This window comes from Misgurnus anguillicaudatus, chromosome 20 (assembly GCF_027580225.2).
Source record: "Misgurnus anguillicaudatus chromosome 20, ASM2758022v2, whole genome shotgun sequence".
Taxonomy (NCBI): Eukaryota; Metazoa; Chordata; class Actinopteri; order Cypriniformes; family Cobitidae; genus Misgurnus; species Misgurnus anguillicaudatus.
Window position 1 is genome coordinate 18729294 of NC_073356.2, and position 23381 is coordinate 18752674.

The window sequence follows — 23381 nt, forward strand, 5'->3', positions numbered from 1 at the left end:
ACCGAAACCTTATCACAAGCCTACATAGAAACATAAGATCAGATCAAATCGTACAGAGCTCATAAAGCTCATTGCATTCATTGAGCAAAAAAAAAAACACACCTGCCTGATTGTCTTTTATTAGTTTAGATGCCTCTGTATTTAGTTCACATTATATATGCATTTACAGTGTTATATTATGTCAGTCATGGCAGGATATTCATGAATATAACAGGTAAGTTTTTTTTTTTTTAGATAAACATGGGCTAGTTGACCTCAATAGCTCTGCATTCAGAGAGAAATGTTTCTGACAGAGGAGAGAATACACAAGGAGTGTATTTTAGTGCACTTTCAGCCCCATTACAGAGCCACAATGGCCCAGTGTTCAGATATAACATGGGGCTTCAATGAAGCTGGCTCCAGCCGGCTCCAGCCATCGTAGCTTTGTGCTCTTAATCTCTTTCCCCCCTTTCTTGCATTTCAGAGCTCACAGGAAACGACCGAAGACCTATCCGCTGAGGAATTACGGAATTACTCATGCTGTTTCTTTTTCTTGGATTTAAAACTGCATAGCTAAGCACTGCATGCCTTCCCTTCGAAATTGAAGTTGTGTTTGCAAACACGTTAGATTGGATTCTCTTTAAATAACCCTCCAGTTTCTTTATTCTGGGTCTGAATGAGGTGGTAAGCGGGGATGAATGTAGCTCTGTCTGTTTATTATCCACTCAGAATGAGGCAGTATGTAGGTGTCCCCATGCCAACGGGGGGAGACATGAGCGAGACAGAGGATAGACTTTTAATAAGGAACTCTCTCTCTCTCTCTCTCTCTCTCTTGCTCTCTCATCCCACTGCTAAGTCCACCTTTAACACTTCTTTTCTGAGACCTTACGATCATGTTAAAAATTCATAAGAGATTTCATAAGGTTTTCCAAAAGTGAAGCTATAACCACAACTTCTCATTACTCAACAGACAGACAAAAAGAGCAAACTTTTGCCAGTAAATCACTGCGATTCACAATCCAAAATCTAAATCAAGGCAGTCAAAGCTTTCTATGACACTTATAACATAGCTATCTTTCACACTATGACACAGCGAACTCTAATGTGTAGTGTGGATGACAAGTCAATCATTTATTTTCAAGTCATTTATTTTATAATGTCATTTTCCTACCCAGTCTCACAAAATTATGTACCTATAGTCACGAAATTTTTGATTCTTTTTCGTGATACATGATTTACGATCGTATTACAAATTTCTGTTTATGTGTCATTGTCACGTATTGGTTACTCAAAGGCTTTTTCCTATTTTCAAACCATTTTCACTTCGGTTTAGGGTTAGATTTGGTGTTTGCGTTAGGATGTCACTTTAAGTATTGGTTTATGCTATTTTTTCTGATTTATTTTTTTATATTTTCTAAATTTTAAAACATTGTCACCTGCCGTACGATCTCACGAATTTCCATGGCCTAGTCACAGAATTTTTTGCTCATTTTTCATTTTCTCTAACCAAATCTAACCCTAAACCGAAGCGACAATGGTTTGAAAATAGGAAAAAGCAGTTGGGTAACCAATCCGTGAGCATGCCACGGAAATATGCGCAAAAAATTCTGTGACTATCCCACGGAACTTTGTGAGATCATGTTGGGGTTAGAGTTGGGTTTGGGTAAGGATGTCATTTTATGTAAATCTAACCCTAAACCTACGGAGCCTCTAAGGGGACATGGAACAAAAATTAAATTAAGTTTAGTGTCACGTGCACACATTTGGTTGAAACTTTCATGTGCTCACACGAAACCTTTATTTGCAGATTTTTTTAAAGTGTAGTTTTGCGTGCTCACGTGAAACTTTCACGTGCGCACGCGAAACTAAACTTTAAAAAAAAAATTCAAATGAAGGTTTTGCGGGAGCACATGAAAGTTTCACATGAGCACATGAAACTAAACTTTAGATTTTTTTTACTCCAATGTCACCTTAGGGGCTCGGTATAAACCGAAGCGACAATGGTAAAAAAATAGGACAAAACAGTTGAGTAACCATACGTGACAATGACACATAAACAGAAATTCATGATACGACCACGAAAAACTGGGAAATTCGTGACAGTGTCACAAAAAAGAATTAAAGAATTACGTGACTATAGGTACGTAATTTCGTGTGACTGGGCTGCATTTTCTATTCAGTGTTTCATTCAACTGCCACAGACTATAACGTCACTGAATTATCTTGAATTGTTTGGGGGCTTTTCTCTTCAAATATTTATATCTGTGATGAATTGTGATCATTTTGATTCAAAGTATGCATTAATTGACAGCCTAAATAATTGCTCTATTGATCAGTTTAGTTCATTTGATTTGTTTTTATCCTTTCTAACATTGAATCACTGAGTCATACTGCTTGTCTTCCAGCTTTACTTTGGTCGCTGTCCATGTGTTACTGAATCAATGCTGCTTTAGTTACAGAATAATTGAGGTACTAAAGAATTAAAATGATCATCTACAGAACGCTATTGATTGGCTTGCATGGGAAATGAGGAATAATGACTCGGTCTCCGGGCCAAGCATAGTGTAATGATTTGTTCCAATTGTCCCTTGAACTTATATCAGGCATACTAATACCTACTAACTGTACACAGTATGACATCACTTCCTGGATGTGTTTAGGCTATGTACTAAATAAAGCTGACATTAATAGAGATGACATCATCAGTAGCATTAAACTTGCAATACAGGAAGTTAGTGACAGGCCCTTAAGTACTACCCCCCCCCCCAAAAAAATACTAATAAAGTTTCACAAATTTGTCCTTTCATGGCACCCCACATTATTCCTGCCTATCCCTATGTTTTCTTCTCTGGACATGGAACAAGCGGAGGCTGACAGGTATGTTTGCTGCAACAGCGGCGCAGGACTGACACGGATTAGAGCGGATAACAGGCTGCGGCAGCCCAACACTCTGCGACCTGACGTCTGTCCGCCTCACTCAGCCCTCTTTGTGTCTAAACACCCATGCCTGACTCTTGTTTTCTGCCCTGTGCTAATTCCCCTCTCCTGATCTCTCCGTGTAGCTTTGTCCCCACTTATCTTCTGGCATCGATCCACCTTACCTACCATTTGATTGTGTGCATTAAAAAGCCGGGCAAACATTGCATTCTATATGTGGACACCCAGAGGAGAAAAATCAAACTGGTCTGCATCAGCGAGGCTGTCGGCAGTAACTAATGACACGCCTCAGACAAAATAAAATCAGTTGCGAAGTTTGGCTACGATATGACATGCCACAGAGGGACAGAGGAAGGGCACAGAAGCAAAGTACAGTGTAATAGAGAGAAAGAGGAGAAATGGATAGGATGAGAGGAGAAACAAACAAGGATCAGGTGGAGGAGACATGAATGGATTAACTGTGTAATCTAATCACAGCAGATCAAAGATAAGAACACACTAGATTCATGTTTTTAAGAAGACTTGGGAGTGACAGGAAGCAAGGCAAGAAGAATCTCTGTTGTCAATCTACAACTGATAGTGGCCGCTGGATGACAGTAAGAGCCCCACACATTTATATTCTCTCAATGAGAGTCCGGCTCAGCAAAGGACTGCAGTGCTATCACAGTGTTATCTAATGCTTTTGCTTCAAAAGAGAACCCAAGCCATTACAATCTTCCAACAAGCTTCCCTATAACTTTTAACTAGGGTGGATATTAAACAGTGGCGGCTCGTGACTGCTCATCCGATGGGCGCAAATTCAAAATAAGTGTTCGGATTGTCATGTGTGTTGCTCGTGTTTTCAAAATATGTGTCATGTGAACCATGTGCATCACGTGTTTTGTCAAAATAAGTGCCTGCTGCAAATGCGTCAAAACTGTTTATGATAAAAGAGAAGCTCACGTTCAAGACACGCAAGACACTCCCTTAACGGTAAACTCTGATTACGCATGAGATTATGTGAGTATCTGGCAAACACGAGCGTCTCTTTTGTCATGAACCCTTTGGACGCGTCTGCAGCAGGCAGTTATTTTGACAAGACACGTGATGCACATAGTATAACTTGATGCGCAGAACATATATTTTGAAATTACGAAGCACACACATGACGGGCTACATACATGTTGTGATGAACTTCGCATCGAGGGCCCTCAAAAAAGTCACCCGCCGCCACTGATTTTAAAACATCAATGAAAAATATAACTTAAAATCAGTGTTGGGTAAGTTACTTAAAAAAGTACTTCATTACTAGTTACTTATTACATCTTTAATCATGTAATTAGATTACTGTACAAAAGTCTCTTTTTAAAAAGTATTGCATTACTAATGACTTTCTAAATCTAAATTTAGTAAACGATACAAAGATAAATCAGATAAAAGTACATAAATTATTGTGGTCATACTTTTTAAGGTCCAGTTCTCGCTATTAACTACTTCTGCTTCAATATACTCCGAATTACTGCTTATTAATACTTATAGTAAAGTTGTTAAGTTTAAGTGATACACTGTTAGACTTAACTGTAATTTGTACAGTTCCCTACCACAAAATGCCCAGTAAAATACCATCATTTTCTTTTCCAGTTCATTACTGTAATATGCATTGCATTATGGGTATTAACATTTAATTTACAGTGATTTACTGTATGTTTTGAATTTGCGGTAGACTTCTGTAAAACAACAGCAGTAGTGCTACTGTAGTTGAATAAAACCGTGTTATAAAAGCATATAAAATGGAAAAATAAAATATATCTATGAAATAATTGTGTAAATAATTTATTAAGAATTGTAGATTGAAACAAGAAAGGGATCATGGATAAATGCTTGACCGTCAGATTTCAATTTGACCTCAAGACGTCAAAACACTAATGATGCCAAGATTTCAGTTCAGAAGACAGAAGAGGCTACTTGGGGAGTGTAGTGAATAACTTTTATCAAGTGTCTCTGTGGCACGGTCAGACCTACGACATGAGCGACCGGGGTTTGATTCCCCTTCAAGGAAATATATTTTTTAATATATTTTTTAGGTTACAGTAAGGGTATTATACTGTAAAATGGAACTGTGGTAAAGGTATCATACTGTAAAAAACATGTACAGTTATGGTACTGTAATAGGGCAGTTACAGTAAATCACTGGCAAGACGTTGCCAGTGGGTTACCCCATATATACAATAAAAAGCCAAACAGTGTATGAACAGATTAGGGATGTAGAATAAGGTTTTGCAGAATCAGGCATTAATATATAATAATTTAAGTATTAATAGCCAATATTTCAATAATATTAATGCTAATAATCAACCAGTTAATAGTGAGAATTGAATTTTTCTTATTAACTTACCAAAGTAATTAAAGTGAGATGCATAAAAACATGCATTTTATCGTTAGACTTAAAATTTTTGATGTTAAATCATTTTGTATGATATAAAATTGTTCTACAGTCCATAAACGGTATTTAGTTTAATTATATCAGACGTAACTGTAATTAAATTACTGGAAAAATAAGAGTAATCCCCCTACTTTCCTTTTTTCAAGGAAAAAGTAATTAAATTACAGTAACTAGTTACACCCAACAGTGCTTAGAGTCAGTATCGCAATAGCTAAAAGTATGCAATTAATATATAGTTTAAGTTTTTGTAGAAATCATTTACATTGTAATAATTTAATAGATATTTTTGACCTTGAGTCTACCCAAAAACCGACTATATTTAAAAGCACACTAATAAAAAGAGACACTAGACTTTTCCCAAGTCTGGAAAAAACTACTAACTGCCAACACATACAAACTTTGTTTCATGTCTGTTGTGCTGTCTCCCCAAGGTCAGCACTCAGTGTAAACATCACCCACATCACTTGTTTTACTTAGACAGTTGTGTTCCTATCTAGGCTTTTAAAAAAAGAAAGAAACAAAGGAATGAAAAAAAACTGCTCACTGAAAATATTTACCCTAAATAAGTACCTTACGTGTGCATGATAATTACTTTGTGATTAGTGAGCATGCATATGTTTTTGACAGTGCATTCTGTGATCACTATATCATTATAAGAGAGAAAAGTATTATGCTTTTTCATAAAAAAAAGTTATTAATTTGTATTATCAGAAATTACCAAATTATCTTCATTTACACACCTGACTTATTTCTCTATTTTAAATATGTATTCATGTACTACTTCTGTATACTTGAAATATGCTTTATTTTCAATGAAGTTTTAATTGAAAGTATACACTGTAAAAAATTCTGTAAAAATGACAGTATTAATGGGTATTACTGGCAACTAGCTGCCAGTAACTTACTGTAGATTTTACATTTATGTTATTTACTGGCAACATTTTGTTCAAAGTTAAATGAACATGAAACATTTTTTGACTTTATCTTCTACAGTAAGTTACTGGCAACCAGCTGCAAAATTACAGCAAATTTTTTAGAGTGTAGAAGAAGCATCTTCATTTAATCGGAACAATCACAATGCTGGAAAAGCATATTTAATTGGCTCACCTGTGCAACATCTCTTCTCTCCTTCACCCCAACTACACCTTAAATCAAGTTAAGGATAGCGAGATAGATCTGTTTACATTCACCTCGATTAAAATATTATATTAACATATGGACTTGTGATTTTCCCTTTTTGTATACATCTTCTGTGTTTGTTTGCTCAAGTTCCTTATGTTGTCAGTGTTATATTGACATATTCATTTGATCTAATTATTTAATGCAATAACGCATCTAAAAACAAAAACGCTATATTTCAAACGATGGAAACCTGGGAGTAACTACTGGTGTCACCATGTAAACATTTCTCTTTACTTGCCAAAGGCATCCTCCAACCCACTGGGACTTGCAAGCAAACAGCGAACCTCCTTAGTTTTCTTTACCTTTAACGTCTGAGCAAACAGATTGGCAGGTGATAATTTTCCTTCAACTGTCAGGGGTACTTTGAAAAGAGAGATGCTAGGGTTGAGTAAGAGAAAATAAAAATGCAATGTGTTTTGTGTAGTGTAGCGTGGAGGGGATTTGTGCCTGACACTGGTGGGAGCTGTCCTTGGTCCTGACTTGTAAGAGTCAAAGCAAAGCTGTAAAGATGTTAAGGCTACTAAACATTTAACAATGTTAGTTAGTTCGTTTCTTTTGTGAAATGCAGTATAAGTATGAAAAGCCTTTGTTTGTTTAAGCATTTTGTGAAGAGAGCTGATGATGTAATGTGGTGGAAAACACGCGATAAGAAGGGCGCGCGAGTGGTGCTGAAGTGACGCAAAACTGAAGCTGGTCGCTTTGAGTGACTCCCTGTCCACCTTAAACAACTGTGCAATGGCGTATTATAAAGGACTCAATTAATGTAGTGAATACTGCCTCAGGACAAAATAGTACAAATAGTAAAAGTGGGTTTTAGTTACTTGTATTTGATTATATGATTTTTTGTATTTTCAGAAACACCCAAGGGACTGTCCAGAACTGAATGCATGCGCCAACCTCCCACCAGCATGATGAAAAGAAGTCTCTGCATGCTTACGGACTCTCGTGTTCAACAGAGCCTTGCACCAAGTTGCATCATTGAAATACATTGGTTTTGCGACTTTTTATGAAGTCAAGTGCCATCATCTATCAATGATTGTGCGCAAGGAAAACGGTTTTCAGCCAAGCACCCTCATATTCTCATGTCTCGTACTATTTGGCCGGAATGCGAAAGTGTTTCATCTTGAGTGCTTCTGTAAGGCTGATACATTGAGTCTGACGAAGGGAACATCGTTACCGAAACGATTATTCTTTCACACTAAGGATCCACGCAGTACACTTCTTCATACCACTGTTTTTAAGATATACATATAGGCTGTTTGTTTTTATTTGAGCCATTTTACAGTTATATATATATATATATATATATTTAACATGAAATGATTATGAAAAAATAAACTAGTTTGTGTTAATGCACTTATGTGGCAGGTGAAAACATTTTGCGCATTTTAATGTACAGTATAGGCTCTTTTCAATCGGACTGATCTAGAGATTGCCTGTATGATGAGCTCAGTCGTTGCCAAGAAGCAGAACGGGCATTAAATTTACATTTCCTTCGAGCTTGAAAAAAGCCCATTATATTACACCAATCATAGCTTATGCGCTAAAACGAAGACTCTAAAAGCCATCCACGAAATACACGGTTTAATAATGAAGCATGTGAGACCCGAGAGCGCGCGTGTTAAACGGAGCTATTCTGAAGCTTTGGTGCCGCTCAATGGAAAAAGCGGGAAACTGCTTGACGTCTTTCCAAGTGATTTCCTGACTCGTGTTCATGATAATACACATTCACATCATGTATGTGCACATAAAATCTCAACCGGCTTTGTAGATTGATTGATCGGATTTGTTCACGCTTTTGCAGAATAGCAACAACTCACTATTGGGAAAAACGAGTGATTAAACTCGATGCAAAAGTATGTGATGATGACATTTAGGCCAAGCTTTTCATAAAATGGATTACAATCAATTGCATACAATTGTAATAACCACAATTATGCTACCGTTGTTTCGTGCCATTCGCAACTCATATATGATTAAAGATATTTCAATATTCAAAAGGGAAACTTAAATTTACTGTATATTATGACACTAAATGAGAAAGCTAGCCTACTTTAAAACTGTCTTCTGATTACTTTCCTCCAAGGCTAATGATGGTTGGACAAATGAATTGCCTTTTGTGTTGCAATGCCTCTATTTCAATCAATTCAGCAAATAACGATCCATTTGGCTGTTTGAATGGAAATGAAGGAAAATATCCTATTTCTCCAGTTGAAAACAGCGCAGTCAAAGACCTGTTTTGCCGGCATGAACCAACCCCCCAGCCTCCGCTTTCACATACGCCCCCTTCCTCCCAAACTCACTCATTCACTCTTGGCTCCCACACTCACGAAATCTTGCGCCAAACAAACATGCCTATATCTATTTTGTAATCGTTTAATCTACATGTTTGTTCACGTTTTACTAACTAAGTGGCAGTTTTCCACCCACCTACCAAGAACCAACATGTGTACCCAAGGCATAAAACAACATATTATGCTTTCATGGGGCAGACCAAGGCGGGCAAGACACAACACTGGTACCAACAAATTCACAAGGATTGTTTGGCCAGGACCACGTCCTTATAAATGATACAGTCTAGTAGGCTAATCAATGTACAACCTTATTTGACCGTTATAAGGTCCAATGCATTAAAGCCAAGATGCGCACCCGTATCCAGAAACGCATGACCCAACATGAAATGCCACTGTTGGCATGTATTTTTCAATGACAGCAGTCCATATACGCATGTCAAAGGGTTGCATGACCACAAGTATACAGTATAAGGATCCCATGGATGGCAACAGGGAGCGCGCGTAGACCAGTCCGTGCGCATGCATTACGGAAAACTCACCCTTAGCCGATGCAGCCAGCAGCCCCATATAGAAGAACAGCACCCCGCTCCAATGATGCGCCTGTACTCCCACCTTCATTAGCGCACAAAACCTGATACCATCCTTATACAATCTCCTCGTCCCGGTGTATGTACATCTGCACTCAGTCCTCACGAGTCCCGTTCTGTCACAATTCAAAGAGGCGCTCATGGTGGGATTTTTTTGGCAGGCACGGTTATCAGATGGTTTTAAAAGGGAGATTCACTTGGTGTCGGCGCTGAGAAAAATCCCAGTGCATCGAGACTGGACTCTCGCAGCTGGACTGAACCATCACAAGCGAGCCGCGGGGTGAGTCGATTCTAATAGACGCTTTCTCACCAAAAAATCAAGGCTGATAACGAGGGCTGTATCTTATCTCTTAACAGCCCACATAAACAATACCGCCGGACACTGGTTTCAAAAGGTAAACGCAGCAAATGCCTATGCACTCCCACATGCGCGGAATTAAGGTTTATTTCCAGTGAATAAGCGCTGAAAATCCAGGTTTCTGTCTTTCTTGCAGTGACTCACAGCTGGAAATGTGAAAAGAGCGCTAGGATGCAGAAGTTGTCACCGCCCACTAACGCAAGTTTACAGCCTTCATCACCGTCTGAATAATTTCCACGCGTGAAAATAATCGTTAAGGGGTTTCCACCGCCGAAAACCCATGGGCTCACTTTCTTAAGACTTTACCAAACGAAATGAAGAGCCCGACTGCAGCACGAGCTGACTGCATATCTCTCTCTCTCTCTCTCTCTCTCTCTCTCTCTCTCTCTCTCTCTCTCTCTCACTCACTCACTTTCATACTCTTTCTCTTACTTTGCGACACGTGTGAATATTAAAATGAATATAATATTCCACAAATATCCATATATTTTCCTTGATATTATTAAATAAAATAGTATATCGATATGCAACAATCAATATTATTGTATTACTGAAAATGTATATTACTGAAATAAATGTAATAATAATATATTATGCACGTTTTAAGCAAAATAGATATGCATTAAATACATTTTAGATAATGTCTTTTTTTGGATCTGAATTTGAGACTGAAGTCTCAAAAGCTTTTATCCTAAAGAAGTCAGATTAAAAATGTTGTAATTATTTGCCACTTCACTCTAAAAATGGCAGGGTTATTTTTGACCCATAATGGGTAGGCCTAAATATTGGACAGAACACATGCTGGGTTAAAAATGACCCAATGTTGGGTTTTTGTTATGCAAACCATGAGGTGTAATAACCCAGCAGTTGGGATAAAACAACCCAGCACTGGGTCAATTTTAACCCAGTGGTGTATTCTGTCCAATATTTAGGCCTACCCATTATGGGTCAAAAATAACCCAGACATTTTTAGAGTGTTATATGACTATTCAACAATGTGCCACATTGTCTTTTTTGGATAGGACAAATAATCCAATGTTACTCTACCATGTTTTTTATATATTGTTGTTTTTGTTGAAGCTGTTTTTTTAGATACACTCTAAAACAATGATGGGTTACACTGTAAAAATATATTGCAGCAGGAAGTTAAAACAACTTGGTTTTGCAAGTCAATTCAACCTACTATTTTAAGTTTTGGCTTTAAAAAGTTGACATAATTTATAAATTATTTATAAAAAAAGTTGAATGTTTTTGTTTAACTAATTTTTTTAAGTTACAGTAAAACAAAATATGCATTGAATTGACAAAAATGCTGCATTTTTTTACAGTGTAATTTTAACCCAGGGTTTAGTCAAAAAGGGAAAACCCCAAACTGTTGGGTTTGTAATTTAACCTATGCTGGATTGTTTCAACCTTAAATGCTGGATAGTTTTAACACATTATTGGGTCAAATATGAACATTTTCTGAGTTAATTTAATCCAACTTCCGGGTTTGTCCTATTCTGACCCAACAGTGGTGTTGAAAATATTAAAGGTATAGCGGCAGATTTTCCCAAATTATTTAAAAGAACCGCCCCTCCACATTTTTTTTAAAAATGCACACGCGCCACACTTTCCCTCCTCCCGAGAGGGAATACCTGTTAAACGCGTGCACGAGACAGAGAGAGAGCATGCAGGAGCCCAGTTCTTCTATTCTCTCTGTTTACAAGTTGCTGTCGGCATGTTTACCGTGTCTGTGCGGTTCGTGACTTGTGCCATCGCTAATCATAGCTTACATCAACTTTTACTAGCAGTGATTTTAAATGGATTTCTCCAAATAGCATGACAAAATGTACCTTTCCAGTAGAAACTTCGCGTGGGAAGCCCAACCTGTCTTATTAGCTCACGCCAGCGGCCAGCGTGTGAAATAGTCTCCCATAAACAATCTGGTCTTGTTTCTTTCTTCATAGTCCTTTCTCTTCTTGTCATACAATTCGTAGACACTTTTTCTCTTGCGACCCTCAGATATTTTGAAAAAAAACACAGTGAGAACGCGAGCTTCAATGAATGGTTGAAACCGTAGCACAACACACATACACATGAAAGTGCGCATGTGCAGAAAGCGAACATAGAGGCGAGCACGTACGACGGTTATACGTCAACATATCATCAGAATGATTGACATCTGGGGTGACCAATAATATAGGTGATCCACCCGGAAAACAAAAATCTTCCGCTATACCTTTAAGTAACCAACCATTTTTTAGAGTCTAGAACAATATTGACAGATGACATAACAGCATTATAACGTCGCTGCCCGATGAAACTCACGTATGTCCAAAACGGTTACTTTTCAAGAGGTGAAAAAAACACCGTATTTCAAAAGCAGTTGAATGTAGCGTTGTCATACTTGGTACGGATCTTTACATGTAACCATATTCTTGCCAGTGTAATGATATAATCCACATTTTACCAAAATTGAGTTTAAATGGACATACGTGCATATTTTACAGTAACGGTGGTCGATACACCTTCTTCCGATCATTAATTAGAATGGTCAAGTCGCGTTTCATATTGACAGATAAATACTCTCAGTTTATTTTATAGCCTACGTCTTAGTTTATTAAATACGCTTAGTTTATTTAATATTAATTTAAAATGTATTAAATGTCTCTTGCAAACTATGAAGGGACAATGAATCAATACACTGACATGGTAATGCTAGACAGATACTTTGTTTGCACGTCCTATCATAATTTTGTCACGCCTAGACGTACATCTGGCGTCAGGGGGGAAACGTTTACCTCGATGAAGCAAAGTCATTGTATCACCAGGCTATGTTTATTCGGCTATCCAGTGCTGAGCTTTGATGAAACTTCATGAGACCGGCGAGATGCTTCCACAGGGCGGGAGATACGCGCCGTGATTGACAGCTTTGACATCAAATGGATATACGTGAAAATCAGATGACATGATTTCTCAACTTTTCATTGGCCATTTAGATATGTGAAGCATACGGTATACGGAAATTAACCTGGACATTCAATCCGTCGAAAAATCTCAAAATCGGCAAAATGGACATGTGGTTTTCATCAGACAGCTACGATAAAAAAAATAATACATTTTATATATTCAAAATATTCTTTATTATCATGAAAATACCTGAAAAAATCTGAAGAACAGCGTATAAATATTCTTCTAGACATTTCCTGGAATAGCGTTTGTAATGTTACTTTTTCTGTGGCACAATTGGAGTTTCTGCACAAGAGCGCCCTCTGGCTTTTGGATGTGGCGGCATTTCACCTCAATTCGTTCAAATTCATTCATTGAGAAAACGTGCATTTGCATGATTAATCATTACAGCCCTAATTATAAACTGTAGAAGTCCTTTAATTTGGTATAAATGTAGGAGTTGCAGAATTTATATTAAAGCTCACGTAACACACGCTGTTTCTGCATTTCTGATATTAATCTGGAGTACCTATAGAGTGGTATGACATCCTTTATATCTCTGAAGAGTCTTTAGTTTATTCAGATTTATAAAAGAAAGATTAGCTTTACCGAATCTTTCCGATAACGTACGAAAAAATGAAGAAGGAGGAGTTATAACACGGGAGGAGCGAGTACGAGTCATGCAACACTATACAACACTGTTTTAACTTATGATTCACTACATGTTCGTGTCATTTATATAATATACACGCGCCTATTTCCAACATAAGACAGAAGTCTTACTTACCACGTGTAACTCGTCATGACCCGGTTCTGAAAATCCACCGCATCAAACACACACGCAAAACTCCGCTGCTAGTCCGGATAATAAACTATATCCATTGTTTCCATAAGGCTGGATGTTTTCTCCTTACATCCAAAAACACACTTCTTCTTTCGTGCCATTGTTGACTTTTGAAATTAAACAAAGCTGAGTGGCGTGATAAGCTGTTAGCAAGCTCTAGCGTCTCCCGCTGACTGACGTCTGGGCGGGGTTTACCGGGGGAAGTTTTCCGGCGGAAGCCCATATAAAGAAGTGATACGTATCGAAAACCCCTGAAACGTCAGTTAGAACCGTAATCGAAAAAAATTAGCCGAAACTTGTATGAACCCTGGCGAAGTGCATTCGGCACAGAAATATTCTGAAACACACCCAACTGCATTTTTGACACTTTGCCTACGTTTAGCATGAGGAAACACCTCTATAACTGTGTTAATAAGTCAGAATGCTTGAAATACCATTAAACCCCCCCTTTAAAAAAAACCTGAAGAAACATCTCAGCTTTGGTTTACATTATAAAACATGAAAGTTACCATGAAAACAGCACTAATTATTAATTGCTTATAAATATTGGCTAATTATTTCTCTAAGCCAGTAAAAAAAAAAGAAATAATAGTTTTATACAAAGAAAATGTAACTGTGCTTCAGTACCTTATATGCAAAATCTGGCCAAGGCAGCCTATGCTAATGAATCTGCCATCTGTCCCAGGTGGTCCGTTGAAACATCAACTCAATCCATTTCAGGTGGACCACAGCAAGATTGCCTTCTGTTTTGCATGTGGACTCCACAAAGCTTAATACCAATAAGAATCTCATGAAATATTTAGATTAGGAGGCAACATATGCCCATTCAGCAAAGCAAAAAATAAAGGTTCTTTTAAAACTTTGCATTTAATGACTTTTCTTCATAAACCATCTTCTGCCCATTTCCACTCTTATTTTGCAAAGTGAATATTTTTCAGGAGTGTGAGGGATCTGGACAAGGTCTCAATAAAGATTGAGCACAAGCCTCTTCTGTTGGGTCAGGATGTCACTGGCACATGTCCATGTTTTCCTGAAGATGGAGGCTGTCATGGTCAAATACTTCACAAGCCAGACAAGATCAGAAGCCAGGAAGAGGTTGACAGAAAGTGTATTGAGGAGTTTCACAAACAAATTGTTTTCCTTGGACAGACCACAATGAAAGCAAAGATCAGAGACTCAGAAGACTTTCCTCCATTTTTCCTGCTGCCTCGCCAACCACTACAGCAAGCCCCCTCATAAAAATTGTTCCTTTAGTATAGCATCTCTCTTGAAGATGCTACGCATGTAAGTGTCTCGTGTCAATCCACAGAGGACCCAAAAACAACAACAAAAATGCCATCTTCTCTTTAACCAAAGTTCTGTTGGTTGAAACATGAATGCCTCAGGGCCCTATTGTCCAAACCCAAACAGGAAATGTCTTAGAAGAAGCATGTAAAGAAAAGGTTACTGTATGTTGAAAAGGCAGATAAGCTCCCCTCCAAAACTTTTCATCTACACTTTAATTTATGCTGTCATGCTTTTTTGTAAGTTGGTTAGGGTGGCACACATCATTTTGATGCACACACTGGCATAAAAAAATAGTCACAAAATGATCCCTAGTCATCACTGGGATCGTACGCTTTTGCATTATTAAGTTCATACTCGTACCGTAATAGTACATATTGATAACAAATGTATACAAATCTGGGACATATACTGTAGGACCTTCTTTAAGGGTTTTGCCCCAGTGACAGCTTGCGACCATTTCTGGACCATTTTATTAGTGCACAACATACACCGTTTGTTTTCTCGGTGTATGTCTGAGATTATTGGGGAGGGGTGGCACAATGACTATAGATACCACTAGAGTCAAATCAAACTCTACGGCAGCTTATTGGACTGTGCAGCTGTGAGTTTTATATACTGCCAAATGACAAGTAGTTTTCATTCTATGGACATGCTGTTCATATCGGTCTGCTGAGTCTCTGGTACTTTATTCGAGGGTAGCAATTACAGCAGCATTTAAGGAAACAGTACCACGGTGATAACAATCAACCACACGCCATCTTATCGGTTTGGGAGTCTTTGATAGTGACACAATGCATGGCACTGATGAATGACTTACATTAGCTGAGAGGGAAAGTGTTGTTTTTGTTTGTGAGGACGGCTATGGATGGTGCTCAGTCAACTCGCTCCTTAGGGCATGAAAGAAGCTCCTCCAACCCAAAAAGTCACTCATTATTTTGAAAATGAAAAAAACATAAAGAGAAGGGCATTGGCCCAAATCAATATATCCATTTCCTCTCGGTAATGGAATCTGTTTGTAATAGTAGTTGAGTCTAAACACAATCGATTTGTAATCTTCATTTTTTTTCATTGTCTTTTCTCACTCTCTGCTTTTCCCCTATTGCCTGTACTTCTACATGAAATAAGCCAAAGGGTGCATTATTAAAAAAGAAAGTATACAAAATAGTATTGATGGGTTAAATATGCATTCTAGCTTTTCCATTATTTAAAGATTTTAAAATTTTTGAACAATATAGCGCTGTTTGGTGAGTCATTTTAATATTTTAGACTCTATTAATATTTTACAGTATACTGTAAACATCAACAAACAGAGAAAAGTATTCATGATATAGTACTTCCTATCTGCAAAGATGATTTTGGTTTGTCATCATAACGTATATTCTACTGGCATTTGGAAATGCTTAGCATTCAGCCCCATCATTTGTTAATCCTGTCACCTGTTCTTCCTAAGGTGGAGAAGTGGAGCTAGGCAGGAGTGCAGATGGTGCCCACATGGCACAGAACTGGGCTGGCAGTGTTACTGTGTGCATGAGGAATGCAGCTGGCCCTCCTGACAATGCCAAGTGTCATATCTACCATGAGGAGGCCACTGTTGCAAAGCACATGGCCAACGGTTCACATTCAGGCAAAGATGATTTGGGTATCTTGAATCATGTTTCTCTTTTTTTCAAATTAAAGGTAATTGTGGGTTTTTGTGACTACGGACCCATCAAAGCCAGAATAAAGAGATGGGATCCAGCTTTGGCCATTGGAGTGTGGGGCGGTTAAATGGCAAGGGATCCACTGGAAGATGGATCTTGTAATACCTGCCCTTTTGTAATACCTCCAGCCAACTGTTCCCTCCTTGCCCTTTACATGTCTCGGCTCCCTGGACACTAAAGCATAACCTCATGATGTTTTAACCTGTTGATTTTTCACTTTACAATGCTTTCATAAATACTGTGATGTCTTCTGACATTGTGTCACTGTATCATGTCCTCTCAAATGATTAGCTGCATTAAAGGGCTAAAATCTTTGTATATGAATAAATTATTATTATTATTATTATTATTTATTATTAAGGACACAGAAGTTAAAAAAGAGCTATGACATTTGTGATTTTTGTATTTTTGCTGCATTGTTATTTATTTATTTATTATGGTCATGTATACTGCTCAACAAAGGCTAAGTGCAGTAACTACGCAAACACTGAAACTGAGAAAAATGCCCTTAAAGTTTTTTACACCAGCCAGTCAAACGTGTTACTGCAATTTTGGCACACACATTTCTCTGAAATGGGAGAAAATTGAACCAGGAAACTTTGTCACAAGACACAACAGATCTCACAAAGCCCATTTCAACCCTTAACTCAATTTTCACCAAATGCGTAGTTATTGCACTTTGCCTTTGTAAGGCACACTCTAAAAAGAAAAGGTTCTAAAATGAACCTTTTGAAGTTCCTGGAGATTGCAACTGTGGGGGAACCTTTAAGGTTCGTTTTTGAACCTTTTTAAAAAGGTTCCAATTAGAACCCTCTTTTAAAGGTGCTTTAAAGAACCAGCAGAGTTCCTTTTTGAACCTTCTTCTGGACATTATAATAATAATAATTATGACTATTATTATTCATTACTATCATTACATTTTTTCATCACAGACACAACATCATGATACTTTATTAAATGTTTATTGCAAACATGACAGCAATGTAAGCAAACATTAACAAATTCATTCAACATTTAACAGAATCTATGTCATTGTAAAAAATAATTGACAACAGACCATTGAATTATAAGAAAATAATGCACACCCAAGGTCATTATGTGGCACGATGCGAAGCGGGTTACCGTTACACCTCGGTTGTGCATTATTTTCAGATAATTCAAAGGACCGGAGTCAATTATTCTGCTTATATCACGATTACCACAAACATTGCTCTGGTGGTTATTTTTAAGACATTTGACAAGTAAGGTGTGCAGTTATCGAAAATAATGCATACCCATGGAATATTTCTCAATCAATCAGAATGAAGCATTCAACAGCCCAGTGGTATAATTTAAATATAACTAAAAATAATGTTGATTCCTCCACATCATGTATTTACACTCTACACTTTGCCATTACATAAACATACATTCATTTAAACAAGAAATTGGCCATTTTAATAACTGCAGGTGGCATTTTTGTTTTGTTTTGTTTTATTCAATATATCTTATGTTGATTCATCCACATCATGTATTTACTTTCCACTTTATGCATTTACATAAACATACATTAATTTAAAATTTTATTTTTCAATGCTGAAGATGAAGTAGACTGCACAAGCGCTATAGTGACATCTTCTACCTCAAAGACTTTCACACCTTCCATCATTATCTCCAGGATTGAATCTGCACCCAAAGGGCCTCCTTTTATAGAACTGGGTTTTGTGTATTTGGTAACTAAACAAGAAAGTGATAATATACAAAGCTCATACTTGGATTTAATATTTTTAAAAAATATTATTTTTAACTTTAAAAACATTCCAACTTCCCAGTTCAGATGCTTTTTTTTAGGTATTTTTACCTGTCACAATCAGTGGTGGGCGGTGACTTTTGAGGGTGCACGATGCGAAGCTCGCCATGTGTGTGGTTCGTCCTTTCAAAATATGTGTTCGGCGCGTCATGTGAACCATGTGCATCATGCATCTTGTCAAAATAAGTTCATGCTGCCCATGCATCTAAGACATTTATGATAAAAGTGTGTAATAAGTTTACTGTTAAAGGTGCAGTGTGCAATTTATAGAAGGATCTCTTGACAGAAATGCAAAATAATATAAAAAACTATATTATCAGGGGTGTATAAAGACCTTACATAATGAACTGTTATGTATTTATTACCTTAGGAGGAGACGTTTTTATCTACATACATGAGGGTCCCCTTACATGGAAGTCGCCATTTTGTGCCACCATGTTTCTACAGAAGCCCTTAACGGACAAACTTTTTTTATTAAGTTGTCTCCGACGATGAAATGTTTGTCTAGTGACGGCTACCGTAGCTTCTCTATGCGTTTCAAAAGCGAGGGGTGAGCAGTGGACTGAGCTGTTGGTTGTAATTCACAACATCACCACTAGATGCTGCTAAAATGTACACACTGCACTTTTAAGTTAGTGTCTTGCGAGTAATGAATGTGTATTTTTAACATATCATTTCAATGCATGTGCAGCAGGCACTTGTTTTGACGGGACGCATGGTGCACATGGTTGGCATGGCCGGCTGAACACAGATTTTGACATAACAAGCAACACAAATGACACTCCGAACACATATTATTAATTAACGCCCCTCGGAAGAGAAGTCACCAGCCGCCACTGGTCACAATGCAATACCAGCTTTAAAAAGTTGATATTAAAAGATAGGGTTGAAAAAGGATTAATATAGATTTAAACTCTTAAAAGATAAACTTGACATTAATGACATAAAGGAATCTTGGGCTCTCCTTGAAAAGAAATGGAAGCAACATGGTAGCAGCAGCAGCCATTGAAATTGCATCTGACATATAGTTTCATTGTTTATTGTCATTCTTAGTTTAACATGTTACATTACCTCTGTGAGCCAAATCAATGTAGGCTTGTTTTGCTTCATCCAGTTCGCTACAGATATCCACTCCAACCTGTCTTCTGTGGCACTCATTAATCTTTTTCTGTGCCACCAGGCCTAGATTCTTCAGCATGTTTCTTTTGATGTCTGTGTCAAGTATGCTTTGGACCTCAAATGCAAGCTGTTAGAATCCAATATAATGAAAATATTAACAGATACAATATTTATTTTTTTGCTTTTTAAATTTGAACAATATTCTACTCACAACTGAAGGGACTTTAAGGGCTGGATAGGGATTTAGTCGTCTCAGTCATTGTCTATGCCATGCAGTCCTCTAAAAAGTTTAATATTTGGTGTTTTTTCAAGCATTCTTGTTTTCACTTTTTCAAAGTGCACCCAATGCTGTAATCATATTCCCCTGCTCAGACTTTCCACAAATGTTTGCATTATTAACTTTACTGATTTTCAGTGGCGGCCGGTGACTCCTTTTTTTTGAGAGCGCTCAATGCGAAGTTAGTCACAACATGTATGTAGCCCGTGATGTGTGTGGTTCCTTTTTTCAAAATGTGTGTTCTGCGCTATGGGAGATCCTGTGTGCATCACGTGTCTTGTCAAGGTGGGTGCCTGCTGCAGACGTGTCTAGGGGGTTTATGATAGGGGAGACACTCGCGTTTGCCAGATACTCGCATAATCTCTTGCGTAATCAGAGTTTACTGTTAAGGGAGTGTCTTGTGTGTATTTTGTGAACATGAGCATCTCTTTTATCATAAATGGTTTTGACGCGTGTGCAGCAGGCACTTACTTTGACAAAACACACATGACACTCCGAACACTTATTTGGAATTAGCGCCCCTCGGATGAGCAGTCACGAGCCGCCACTGCTGCTTTTACTGAATCCTGAAGATCAGTCTGTTTGTGACAATTATCTCTTTCTAGGCTGTACATGTCTTGGTTTTCCTCAGTTTTTTAAAATAAAAAAACACAAAGCATTTTAAAATTATAATTGTCCATTAAGGTGTCAATTTGTCTGACATGCTTTACCTCTGCACTGGTTATCTGTTGGACTTTTGATGAAATCTTGTGGTTCCATTCTCTTACCAGTCTCTCAAGAACTGGTATTTGGTGACAAGGGATAATCACACCTTGTTTAATTGGTAACTTGTTGGACACCTGAAAATGGAAGATATATAAGTTCAGATGCAAAACCCTCTAAGTGTGCCTTGTACATGCTTTCTTGTAAATTAGCGTTTTTTTATCAGACTCTTAAAGGTGCAATGTGTAACTTTTTGAATTATCTCTTGACAGAAATGCAATATGATATACATAACTATATTATCAGTGGTGAATAAATACCTTACATAATTAACTGTTATGTTTTAATTACCTTAGAATGAGATGTTTTTATCTACATACACAGAGGGTCCCCTTACATGGAGGTTGCCATTTTGTACCACCACGTTTCTACAAAAGCCCTTAACTGACAAACTTTTTTACTAAGTTCTCTCCAAGGATGATATGTTTGACCTGTGGCGGCTGCCGTAGCTTCTCTATGTTTTTCAAAAGTGAGGGGTGAGCCGTGGGCTGAGCCGTTGATTGCAATTTGCAAAATCACCACTAGATGCCACTAAAATTTACACACTGCACCTTTAATGGATTCTGTCAACAAACTGTTGTTTCTAAATAGCCTGAGGCAGAAGTATTTGATGAACATGTAATACTTGCCTGGAGCATTCAATGAAAAGTTGACATAACTTATACAATTAATTTTATATTAAAGTGTATTATATTTTTTAAGTTAAAGTAACAAAAATATTTATGTTAATTCGACAAAAATGCTGCATATTTTTTATAGTGTAGTAATAAAGTAATTAGATGTAAAACACTTACTCATGACTGATGTGTGTAGTCTTGGTAGGCATTTCAGTCTTTATTTGTTTCTGTGTAGTCTAATGAATTTAACTTGATCCTTTATTTTAGGAAAACATTTAGCTCATATTCTCAGTATCCCCATCAATTTCATTCTCTAAAACAAGGAGTAGAAGATGATCATTTTAACAAAATTGCTTGCTGAATTATATATTGCAGCAAACATACATTTTAACCTAATCTATAGGAACTGAAGATTTTGTTTATTTTGCCACAACTATTTAATCCACGTGTGAATTCTAATTTTGGGCTATTTTGGTGATAAAGGCCAATATGTCTGTTTATAGAAAATGTTTGTTTGCTGCATATGACACAGTTAAAAAGAGTAGGCATTCCTGTGAGATCAACCTTGAAATAATTAGGAAATTAGGATAAATTTGTGGAAACTTTTTCCAGTCAACCAGTCACATCTTGAGTGCAAAATATCTTGAGTCCATTGAATAACTTCTGTGCTCATATTTGTTTCAGTCCCTAGAAAAATAATTGCAGTTTAGAGGAGAATTATATCACATAAAAGTTCATTTGCAAAGATAAATATACATTTATATACTATTAATAATGTATTTACAGTACTATATCAAAACATCACGTTTGTGATTCATATCTGAAGATTCCTATTATTTCCAGACATCCAGTCTTAGATATGTTCTTCAAAAACACTCAAAATATGCAGCCCACGCTTTAATATTAACATAAGGCTACATAACGTTAATGTTATCTTCAATTTTTTATAAAGTGAATAGTAAAATTGTTAGGTTTTACCTCAGATAAGTGCGCTGTTCCTCTCAGTCCCTGTGCTCGCGCTGCAACGGTTGTAACGGTTTTTGCGCGTGAAATCTTGCGCGTGTATGCGCGACTGCGGCTGCAGGAATTATGTCGTAAACATTAATTACGTAATGGTGCTGATAGGTCTCGGTTTCATTGACTTACAACGTTTGCTGCCAGCTAAACATATTGTTTCATTGGATGTGGCCGTTGTTAAAAGATTATGTTCTGGCCAGCACTGTATCTTATTAATTTTATTATGCATTCATTAAATAAGTTCTAAATGACACTTGGAGATGCTTTCAAGAGACACAAGTGTGTGTTATAGGTACCTGTCGCAAACCATCTATTCAGTTAATTTGAATAGACCCAAATGAAGCTTAGGCTATATCTATGCATTGTACATACTGCACACACACGCGCACGCAACCACAAACACACGCGCACGCAACCACACACACACACACACACACACACACACACACACACACACACACACACACACACACACACACACACACACACACACACACACACACACACACACACACACACACACTCTCTCCCTCTTTGTTAATGTTTGTTAATGTTAATTAAGGATATTATTATTATTATTATTATTATTATTATTATTACAATTAATAATACAATTGATCCCCACAACATAATTACCAGGTACACACACACACACACACACACACACACACACACACACACACACACACACACACACACACACACACACACACACACACACACACACACACACACACACACACTCTCTCTCTCTCTCTCTTTGTTAATGTTTGTTAATGTTAATTAAGGATATTATTATTATTATTATTATTATTATTATTATTATTATTATTATTATTATTATTATTAGTCTATACAAATATAAAATCTTAACAGTCTGACTCCATTTGAGAAAAGGTTCATAAAGGAACCTTCACAAAAGGTCAGTTCTAAAATGAACCCTTTGGCCACAACAAAGGTTCTAAAAAGAACTGTCCAAATAACCAAGGGATATTCATAGAACCTGTAAGTTCAACTTTGAACCTTTATAATTACTACAAGTTCATATTTGAACTTCTGGGTTCTTTTTTTAACTCTAAAGGTTCAATGTCTTCTAAGAGTGCAGTATAGACCCCTTCACGGTTCACGTCACAGGCAGTTTCCACTGCGCATGTCGGGATCAGAAAAGTCATTACAGCAGATTGAGTTGCGTATTATTCGGTATCGTCAAAAATGCCTACTTACGTCGTGGGCTGTGAAAATCGCACCAGGTCTTCCGTTAAGTTTTCGCGATTCATGC

The 23381-nt window shown here is 37.3% G+C and overlaps 1 protein-coding gene and 1 long non-coding RNA gene across 3 annotated transcripts in view; both read right to left on the minus strand.

Moving 5' to 3' along the window:
- csmd2 (CUB and Sushi multiple domains 2) overlaps positions 1-10101 on the minus strand; it is a 317300-nt gene extending 307199 nt beyond the window's left edge. Inside the window, exon 1 of the mRNA XM_055218930.2 lies at positions 9354-10101. Within this exon, the coding sequence (XP_055074905.1) occupies positions 9354-9543 (190 nt within the window). The 5' untranslated portion in view covers positions 9544-10101. The remainder of the gene's footprint in view (positions 1-9353) is intronic.
- Positions 10102-18371: 8270 nt separating this feature from the next.
- LOC129422602 (uncharacterized) lies at positions 18372-22686 on the minus strand. 2 transcript variants are annotated; one of them, XR_012359711.1, is made up of 5 exons: positions 21650-22686; positions 21263-21398; positions 20417-20545; positions 19641-19709; positions 18372-19556 (listed from the first exon to the last, which is right to left on the minus strand). It is a non-coding gene; the product is annotated as an uncharacterized lncRNA (long non-coding RNA). The 2 variants fall into 2 exon arrangements; XR_012359710.1 differs by having other exon boundaries at positions 21263-22686.
- Between the last annotated feature and the right edge of the window lie 695 nt (positions 22687-23381).